This window comes from Drosophila hydei, unplaced genomic scaffold, assembly GCF_003285905.1.
Source record: "Drosophila hydei strain 15085-1641.00,03,60 unplaced genomic scaffold, DhydRS2 tig00008122-arrow-pilon, whole genome shotgun sequence".
NCBI lineage: Eukaryota > Metazoa > Arthropoda > Insecta > Diptera > Drosophilidae > Drosophila > Drosophila hydei.
In genome coordinates, this window is record NW_022045833.1 from 4396157 (window position 1) to 4406952 (window position 10796).

Genomic DNA, 10796 nt, shown 5'->3' on the forward strand with positions numbered 1-10796 from the left:
GTTTGGGGGAGCACAAAATTTCAAATGTAACAGACTGCGACATGATAGGAAGATATACATGTGCGCCCAAAGTTGAGGACATATTATTTGATCAGGTCATAGTGCTCAAGGATAACTCAAAAGTTGAGCGTTATGGATGTGAATGGGAAACGTAAAAGTTCGACATTTATTGATTTTCTTACCATACCACAGATCATATTCAAATCATAGATTACTCCTAAACGATACACTTCAACAATTGCCGGAACGTCTGGAAGAGTTCCTTGTAACTGGCTGGGACAAAACTGAAACTGTAGACTTTTCCGATAGAGACCACTATCAATCGAAAATCTCGCGTAGATTGCCATTAAGCATTTAATAGAGAAATTAGACCATCCCAATTGTGCGCTGGTTACAACACTACTCCTGCAACACCGATTCTGGTGGTCCCTTATTATGTTTGAGTGGCGATTATAAGGAACATCGAAAATTCGTTCAAGTTGGCATAGTTAGTTATGGTTCAATAGTTTGCGGGGATGTCGATGCCGGGGTCTACAAATGTTGCATGCTATATTCACTGGATTGCCGATAATCGACTAATTGCATAATATATTTTAAAATTCACATACAGATATTTTACAAATGCATGAATAGCTCGAATTGTAAATATTTTTATTTTTCCGGCTTTGCCCAGCGGAAATATGTATTTTCACGGATCGGGCAAACAACCAAGATATCGTGAAATACGCGCCGATTGAAAAATAAAATGCTTACTGTGAATATTATCGGACTAATGAGATTCCTCTTATCGATTAAAATATACTGCCTTGCTTTAGAGTTGCTACGAAAAAATATAGGTGTCGGTAGAAAAATACCAATAATAAAAATAATACAGCTGACTATACGCGTATCGAGTATGAAATATTAGCATCGAGTACAAGTGCAACTGCCGTCGGAGTTGGTTGGTTTGCGTCGATGCGTTAATTTTTTGTTAGTGTTTTTGTCATTGAAAGTGTTTTTGTTCCAACTACTTTGCATGAAAATAAGTGTGCCAAATATATCAATAAATATTGGGGCCAAGCAAACGCCCAGAATCAAATGAAGGGTGCTCTTTAAAGAATTGGAAAAATCGCAATCTCAATCGCAATAGCCAGTGAAAAACAATGAATGATATGATTCAATGACGTCGCGAAACCAATCCGTGATTCGACAAAGCGAAAGAGAAAGAAGAGAAGGGAAAAGTCACAGTGAACAGCCGACTGTGAATATTTATGCGGGCTGCTGCTCCTACTGTTGACAATATAACTCAAAACACAAATTAATACATAAAAATAGCTCCAAAGAATCGTAAAAAACTCACCTATTAAAATTGATTAAAACATGTGCTAGAAACAAAAAAAAATAAATAAATCTTCAGATGGGTTCACGTATCAAGTAAGTAATTTATTCGCTTTCGGAAACTTGCATCTGGAAAAATAAACTATGCAGTGGGCGTAACGCTTGGATGACCACTGAACGCAACAACTACAGTGAAAATTTTTTTTTTTTATCATTTTATACTACACTATACTATTATTAATAAAAAAAAAAACAATTATTGTCAATTTGACAGAAACGACGCAAAGAAACTCTTTGAGTTTTGGTGTGAAGTCAAACCCACACACGGCATCGATCGTGGCAGTGTTAATCGTAATGGTGGAGGAACCGCAACACCCGCTGGCATTATTACAGAAAGCTTCCCGGAGGGCTTTCGCGATAAGGAGGTGCTTAATGGTATCCCATCGTTTGCGTTTCCCTGCGATCTCGTAAGGTGCGTCCAACTGCAAATTTATAACAATATTACGCATGCATATTTCAACTTAGTTTGGATTAGTCACATTAGACAAAACCGCAACAATAACAACAGCAAGTAGAACAATGACCGTTGATGTTCCGTTTGATATTTGCTGCCTGACTGGGTGAACAGTCGCAGACAGCTATGATCATCAGTGATGCTTGCTTTTTGTGTAGCTAATTTTAGCGGGGCCTTAGAAAGGCCTATCTGAGGTTTTTATAACATGCACATATGTTTCATAGATTGTATTAATTTATAGCTTCAATGTTTTGATTATAGCTGAACATACACTTGGTTTTATTATCATATATATAAAGGGATTAAATCAATTAACTATATATTATTATTAGATATATTAACTTTATTTTAAACACAACTACACAGTTATAAAAACAAAATGGATTATATAAATGAACAGCGGGCAGAGTTGCAGCTAGCCAAATTTTTAGGCGAAATCTTACCATAAAAACCCCGATTTGACCATAAAAAGGTGATATTGGCTGCACTGTCTGGATGAGTCACGACAGCGGCAGCGTCCACTTCAAGTTTGTCCATGAATTGTATAACCTGTTGTATAGTTTTTCTGTCTGTTTGTTTACTTACGTGTGCGCGCCAGTTTGTATGGCGTATTGGTGAATTATTTCATTCGGATTACGTTGAACGCGGTTCATTTTCGCACATTGCGCTTGTTGTTTTTATAGCAAGTATTTCCTCACTGTATCAGTTACACACATATGTATCTGCAGATCTGCATGTATGTGTGCGTCAATTGTCTTTCCGTTAGTCACGCTGAAAACATTTCTGGTTTTATATGTGCAGCTGCCATAAGACTGGGCAACAAGTTGTCTTTACTGTTCGCCCACCCTTCTGCTTACTATTATTATCGCACGGTAATATACACTGATAAACACAATTTGGGAAGCGGACCAAACGCTGGACTAATGAATTTTCGTTTGTTGAAATGTCTTCAAAGTAAAATTAATAATAATTATAAACATTAGCGCAAAGCAAAGATCACCGAAAAAAAAAAAAACAAACAGAAAAACGGCACATTCATATGTACATACGCTAAACACCGTTGGAGCACGTATAGCCAAACAACAAAACAGACAGCCTCTTAATTCATTAGGTTTGGATTTCTCTCTCGGTCACTCTCTCTCTCCCTCCGGCATGCTATCATTATTGTAATTAACAGTTATCGCCAAAGTCAATGCACCGACATGTACGAGTTGAGTGGAAGCGAGATAGAGCTAGCTTCCTTGTCAATTTTGCTGTTGCGATTTTGTCGCTTGCCTGCTTAGCATATTTTATTAAATAATGCGCGCATCTAACGACTTCACATAATCCAACGCCTACAATAAAACACCAACAACACGAAATCGTCTGCGAAATGCGAAAGAGCTGCAAAGCGAAACTGATGGAGGCCAAACGACGTCGAATTGAAAGCAGAGCTCAGTACGAATAACTGTTGTTGTGCTTTTATTCGCACATATGTATGTATTTACATACATATGCATATGCGGTATGCTCATAATCGTCAACGCACATAAATTGTCACACAATGAGACAAAGGCAAAGGCAAACAGCAACGAAAGGAAACACCACTTAACACAATCCCATATTATTACTAAATATTTAGCTTCTAAAGACTTTCGATTCTATTTAGTGTTTCTCTTGTGCGGTTTTCGAATGGAAGTTAAGTCCGTCTTCCAGATGCTTTTAATTTGGGTTAAGAGGCAACGCTAAAAAAGAAGTAGAGTCAGACATGATCCAGTCAAGCATTAGTCATTCGTAAAGCCCCAACACGAATGTTTGTATATACATACATATGTATGTACAAGTGCGATGAAGCATTTCTTGAGAAATACGATTGCTGCTGTTGCTTGTTGCTGTCAAGGTCATTTAGGTTTATGGCATAGACGAGCGGATATGCCATAATAATCAGGTTATAGTATGTACGTATGTAACTTAAACAAACAACTTCCCAATGTTGTAACAGACAATACAATATTTGAAGAATATAGGATAGTGTTCTTAGTGTTTTGTTTTTGTAAAAGAAAGAGAGAGGGTATCTGCATAAATATGTACATATAATTAGTTAAATTTTTTATTACGATTTTTATTATATACACACATACATACTCACTATCTATTATCAATTTCTAATCTTCAATTAAATTTCCTCTATAGGGACTCTGTACAATCCTATTCTTTCGTGCACACAACAGGCGATTCGAAATGGCGTTTTGGCTTCTGTCGACACGATCCGAAAACGGAAACAGCGATGGTGCTGATCACCTATCTACCATGGCATGGTCCTTTCCTCAAGCTGTTAACTGTGTTAGCAGATTTAAAACGCACTGATCTAAATGAGTTTCGTACCTTTCTATCGGAAGCATACAACAGAGGCATACCTGATGCGGGTGGGAGTCTAACGGTATACTATAACAGTGGGCAAAGCGTGAGTATCTGAAATGAAAAATATTTGTATATTGTAAAAAAATTTCTATTGTTCTACAGCATTTTACATTTGAACGGCCATTGCCATTTCAGCTGCCTAGCATACCAGAAAATGTAAGTCTCAATCGATATTTATTTACTAAATATTTAAAACTAATTTACTCAATCTCGTACAGCAAAATCTAAGTCTCTATTATAACTTTGTGGATTCTAAGGATATGATAAGTGTGTTTGCTGCCATGCTTGCCGAGCGTCGCATTATATTCACATCGAGTCATTTGGATCGACTATCCTCGTGTATACAGGCAGCCAATGCATTCCTCTATCCCATGGTCTGGCAGCATATATTCATACCTGTGTTGCCCTGGGAGTTTAAGGATTACTTGGGCGCACCTATGCCATATTTAATTGGTGTGCCAGAGCCAGTGCTCGAAACTGTAATTATACAACAATGTTTTATTCATTTCCTTGTATAATAATTACATAATACCGTCTGGTATTCTGCATCAGGTTTCTGCCGATGAGCTCGGTGAAGTTGTGATCTTAAACTGTGATACGAAAATGTTGGAGACTCCGTTTGATGATGTGCGCGCACTGCCTCCAGAGATTGTGTCGCAGCTTAAGAAACATTTAAGCCACACACAGGATCATATCGGGGATCGTATTTCCAAAATTTTTCTCGGCGCTTTGGTACAACTGATTGGCGGCTATCGCGATGCTGTTGAGTTTCACGATACCTGCAAAACGTTTAATCGCGATAAGTTCATTGAATCTCGACCCGCCCACCTGCGCCCGTTTCTTACCAAAATGATGGAGCTGCAAATTTTCGCCCAGTTCATTGACGATCGACTCAAAATGCTAAATAGCGGCTTGGGCTTTTCAGATGAATTCGAACGGGAAACAGTTCGGTATGCAGAGAAGATGAAGAAACGCGGTCGCAACTATGTCTTCCTCAAGCATGTCAAGGACAAGGTGAGCTACGCAGAAGATACTCCATCTACTTGTCCTAGCCCTAGTTCCATGGCTGTTAGCTCAGTTGCCCTAACCCATACTCATCATAGTGCAATACGATTCCACATCCAACCATTGCCCACTTTTAGCTGTGATACATTCTTGGGTTCTATCGTTATTAATGCATTTATTTATTTATAATATTTTGGTTTAGAAAACATAATACATGGATTTAGCCCTCTGCGCTCTTCCGCTATTTCCCGCTCTAAATGTTGTGTCGTAATTTTTAAGATTACTTTTTGATTCTTTTCTTTTTTTTCGTTCGTCTATTTCGCTCAACAATATTTTTTTTAATTTAATTTAATCTATTTCACAGTATTATTTGGGAAAGCGCAGTGTTTCGCGAGTCTTTACCAAGAGCAAATTTTAGACTGGTTGCCACCGCCCACCACCAAAATACGAATAGAATTTCCACAAACACAAAAAACACACAAAACACCTTTTCCACAAAAACCAAACAAATGTTAGTCTTATTGATTTACTATCTTCCTTATCTCTATTTCTCTTTTAACCAACAAATGCACCTAATCCTTGAATTTTTTTGGCAAAACTAAAATATTTTTTAATTGTGTAACAAAATTTTTTTGTATTTTTGTTTTCTTAAAGTTTTGATATCATTTTGTGTTTTGTTAAATTTCCTTCTTTTTTTTTTGTAAAATGGCCAAATCATTAAAATGTCATGTAATTATAATGCAAGAGCGGCCCAGCAGATGTAACACTTTTTACAGTAGCTTAGCAGACAGCGCATATGTCTGTAACAGTGCACTACTATTTTACAGCTGCTTAGCAGAGGTAAATTTGTTAAGCTGCACAGCAGCTACTTTATTCTGTTATCAATACTTTTGTATAAAAAAACATAGTTTAGTGACAACGATCACTCGATTTGAAAGCTTTTGCCATAATAACAAGCCAATATTTTTACTTATATCATAGGGTACGCACAAATTCCCAACAAAACCATCAAAAGCCATTTTACTAATTTATAAAAAAAAAACAACAAAACTGGATATCTTTGTTTAACCATAAATTGAAATCATTATCAAAAATAACAACTTTTCAAGCCTCATTGCATTAAACTATACTTTTATCATCATTGCCATCTTAACAATTAGTTTTTAATAGTAGTTTGATTGTAATTTTAACTGCTATTCATATACATATATATTTTAATATATATATATATATACTTTAATATATGTGTCATTTAATATTTGTGCGTTGTCTTTCATATACGCGGCTTGGAACTCACGTTTGTGCTTCTGTGCTTAATGCTCGTTCTGGGGTTTGATTGATCCTCTTTTTACATATATATATATATATAAATTCTGTAATATCACCAAATGCGAATCACTTTTGCAGACTAATCCAGCTGTTAAGTCTGCTGTTAAATCGGTGAGTGGTAGCTTTATTAAACTCATTCGTAAGCTTAAGATTGGAGCAAAAGTGTTATATTAATCAAATTCTCTCTACTTAAAGGTGAAGGAGAGCTCGCGTGGTGTTAAGACCGCATACAAGAAGTGGCGGGATAACGGCAACGGCCACAATCATAATCCTAATCATCAATTCCATTTCGGGCTGAGCTCCCCTCAGCACTCTGATCGACCTGACGGCAGTAGCAATAGCCTAGGAGGTTACGGGCGTAAAGTCACGCATCGTTCGGCGCCAAGTTCACCGGTGTGCAGCAAACGCCTGGAGCGTGAGATCAATTTGAATGGCAGCGCAGCACGCGAGCAACAACAGCAAGCAATGCTGCAGTTGCCACAGCAACGACGCGCTCCTGTGCCGCTGGTTATGTCCAGTTCAAGCAGCCATATACCTGCGAATGGCTATGCGTTGGGTGCGCCGAATAATGCTCATTTCGATCATATTGTGGGTGCGTCTCCTGCTGTTAGCTCGGCAAGCTCGATCTGTTCATCGGAGATGAATCTGTCGCAGGAGCTGCAGAATCATCCGCTGTTCAAAACGCCCGCCGTCGATCGAAGCGTAAGTAGTCTAGTGCGTGAATACGAGAGACGGCTGCAGCTGCTCTAGCGTCGAAGAGTTGCTTAACGCTTATTGTTCTATCTCTCATTATTCTCGTTGCTGTTGTTGTTATATCAGCAATGTTATTTATGTTCATTCTTTTCATTGCCTTTTTCATGTGTTTCTTGTGTTGTGTTGTGTTGTCTCGTCTCGTCTGTCTGTCCGTCTATTTGTTGTCGCCTGTCTGCCTCATCTTCTCGAAACTTGCACCAAACACCAAAACTTCACAAACATGCAATGCCATCGCCAAACGTCAACTTCGACACGCAGCTAAAGCCCAACGCTGAGCAACAACACAGCACGCGCTTACGTAGTGGCGCACCGCCGGCACGCCCACCGCCGCCTACGCTGCCAGCATCACAGCCTGCCGCCTACTACAATCATCCGTATGCGCCAAATACGAACACCAGCAATGGAAGCAACAGCACTAGAGGCAATCCATATCCAATCAACAACTTGAAGCCCCCCAGGCACACCTCAACGCCCACTAAGGTCCGTCCGCTGGCCAGCACAGACTCAAGCTTTGATAACCCACCAGATATGCAATCGCCTCCTATACCACCGCGACGTCAATGTAGTGCCAATGTAGTGGTGGCAGCCACAGCGGCTGCTGTCAGCGCTGGCATCAATCGTCTGGAGCGCAATTGCTGGCAGGATGAACAAAACAATTCGATGCGCAGCTCGAACAACTCGTCAGCTTCATCGGCATCGGCATCGTCTAGTTCGTCCTGCGCCTCATTCGTGACGGCAGCTTCACGATTCTCGCAGCTAAATATATCATCGCCCCAGAGCTCCGATTCAGCGCCCATACCAACGCCGCGGGCCAAGAGAGAGGTACAGCACAGAGCTGCGCGTCTATTTAAAACTAAGAATCGTCCCGGTTGTGGTATTACACCCCCTCACTACTCATACTAACACATCCAGCTGACCCCAAATACTCTTAATCAATTCCAAGTCCAATGGGCAGACCCTTCTGTAGCTTTGCGACTAATCCGCTTGCATTGTAGTTCACTAATCCGTGTAGCTTGCCCAACTTTTAGAAGTTTATCCTTACTAATCTGTATCCATATATATTGTATTCCTCGTACTCACAGTCACCCCGCAGCAGTAACAGCAGCAACAACGCTCAACCAAACCCGCAGGACAGCATGAATGATCTGATATCGCTGGACGATAGCAACAATACCAGCTTCGATTTGGAGGATTTTGATCCACTAAATCAGAATGCGCGTCCATTGCCGACGCTTGGCAAAACTTTTGGCAGCAATCACAAATCCAAGTCCAGCACCTTGCCCGCTGGTGTTAACAGCAGTGTAATCAACAATGTTGGGGGCGGCAATAGCGTTAATAATCCATTGTATCCCTACTTTGCGCCTAAGCACATGGCCACAGTGGCGGCTGTTACGAACCGAGTGGTGAATCCGCTACCACCACAAAATCAACGCAGTAGCAACAACAGGGCCAAGCCGCCGGATGATGACTTTGAGCTACTGCGTAAATACGGATTGGATCAGTTCTCTCTAAATACATCAACAGAAACAACTGCTACAGGTGCCACTACAAAACCAGCTTTAACAGCAGGTGCAGGTGGCGGCAAGGGCATGAACAACTGGACGACCTTTGATTAGAGTGAAGGCAACGTTAACTGGAAAAGATACCAAAATAAGTGTGATTAGATTTATGATTCGTATTGTATTATATACAAATATATACATATATAAATACGTATAGCTAGGCCTAGGCGATATATGATATACCAGACAAACGAAACCTTAAATAATATTATGCTAGATATATAGAGCGAGAACAACAAAAAACTTGTGTTAACTATTAACGGCTTATTAAAAAACCAAAAAAAAACGAAATGCAGAAGCATCAAATTAATGAGCAACTGTTTCAAAAGAGAATAAAAAATATTACAAATACATTTGACTTCCAAATCAAAAAGACACACAAAGCATTAGCACATAGCGAGAATTTAATCCAATTAGCTTAACAAATCAATTAAAAATTCTATTTAAAATATACATGTATATAAATATTTAAACAAAAACGAATGGTTTTATTTATTGTCAATTGAATTTAATTCAAGATTTCGATTTGTGATCGGCCATGCAGCCTTCTATGCGTTGCTGCAGCGCCTGGGCTCCCTTTAGGTTCAAATCCTCGTAATTGGGCAGCAGCTGTTGCATGCGCTGCAGCCAATCGCCGATTTTTGGATAACGCTGCCGATCCACAGGCAGCAGTAGATCTAGCGTAATCAGCGTGGTGTGAATTGATATATCTGCTACGCTTAGTTCGTTGCCCACCACAAAGCTGCCCTGCTCCAGGAAGTGCTCCAATGTGCCATATGCATTCTGGCAAAGCTCCAGACTGCGTTTATTGTACTCCGCCTCGCCGCCATATATGTTACGTGCCACAATATCCTTGATCACCTGAAAGAGCACGCCGTTTTCGTAGTGCAGACGATGATCTATGTGCGCACGGCGCTTTAGATCCTTGGCATAAAGCTGATCGTTTTTGCCATATTTGGCAACCATAAAACAGATGATCGCATGGCTAAAAATAATAATATTAATTATTTGAGTTTTAAAATACGCGTACATACCTGTCCACATACACCTCGCCATCAGTGTCCACGAAAACGGGTATCTGATGCTGCGGATTGAGCTGTAACAAATCATTAATAGTTATTTTTAGAAATATCTAAAAATAATTATATCAAAGTCGAAGCAGATCGGAATGGCTGCAATATGGTATACGTTAGCTGACTTTTACTAATTAACAGATTTCTGAAGTGTAAAATAACAGCATGTTAACATTGATAACAGCTCACAACACGTTTCCATTGAGCTTTAACTATTATAAATACATCGAAATATGTCTTGGATCAATGACAGACTACTATGTAAATATATATCTTTTAATGATTGTGACGTACTATTTAATCATATTTAAGAGGAATATGTATATTAAATATTAGATTATAAAAATAATTGTTTGGCAAAAAACATTTTACAGCTACATTAAGTAAATATGCCTAAGAGTATGCTGCACAATTTATCATTTTGCTAGTAACAATTGGTCATTTTAATTGTCCCAAGTCATTCTGCGTGAGCTAACATGCTACGCATAAATATTTATATTTAATACGTACTTTTAGAAACTCATCACTCAAATGCTCCTTCTGTGAAAAGTCAACGGCTCTGTGGGAAATAGAAATGTGAAATGAAAACTACCGGAAATTGGTTGTTCTTGCACTAACTTTAACTCCACATCTAAATCTATTAATTTAGCGGTAAGAATGCATGCCCTGGCTGGAGGGCTGAAGAGTGCGTAATATAATACAGGCTTTGCAGACATATTCAAATTAAAGTACACAAATTAGTTAAAAAACAAAAGCTAACAATGTGCACACAGCAAACAGATATGCTAAACAACATATGTTCTCTTTAGTGTTGTAAATCGGATAAGTCCCAGCTGCGCTGCC

The 10796-nt window shown here is 39.1% G+C and overlaps 2 protein-coding genes across 5 annotated transcripts; one reads left to right on the forward strand and one right to left on the reverse strand.

Moving 5' to 3' along the window:
- Nucleotides 1–905: 905 nt before the first annotated feature.
- LOC111593829 (DENN domain-containing protein 1A) lies at nt 906–9359 on the forward strand. Of its 4 annotated transcripts, XM_023306863.2 has the most exons (10): nt 907–1413; nt 1592–1789; nt 4004–4274; nt 4334–4387; nt 4450–4710; nt 4784–5245; nt 6644–6676; nt 6761–7267; nt 7577–8140; nt 8401–9359. In XM_023306863.2, exons 1-10 carry the CDS (start codon nt 1397–1399, stop codon nt 8932–8934), a joined length of 2901 nt encoding a protein of 966 aa, XP_023162631.2. In that variant the 5' UTR covers nt 907–1396; the 3' UTR covers nt 8935–9359. The 4 variants fall into 4 exon arrangements, with proteins under 4 accessions (XP_030080901.1, XP_023162631.2, XP_023162632.2 ...); XM_023306864.2 differs by lacking the exon at nt 6644–6676; XM_023306866.2 differs by lacking the exon at nt 7577–8140 and having other exon boundaries at nt 908–1413.
- A 2-nt stretch (nt 9360–9361) lies between these two features.
- LOC111593830 (glutathione S-transferase 1) lies at nt 9362–10755 on the reverse strand. The gene is made up of 4 exons (XM_023306867.2): nt 10572–10755; nt 10464–10512; nt 9915–9976; nt 9362–9865 (listed from the first exon to the last, which is right to left on the reverse strand). Exons 1-4 carry the CDS (start codon nt 10667–10669, stop codon nt 9394–9396), a joined length of 681 nt encoding a protein of 226 aa, XP_023162635.2. The 5' UTR covers nt 10670–10755; the 3' UTR covers nt 9362–9393.
- Nucleotides 10756–10796: the final 41 nt, after the last annotated feature.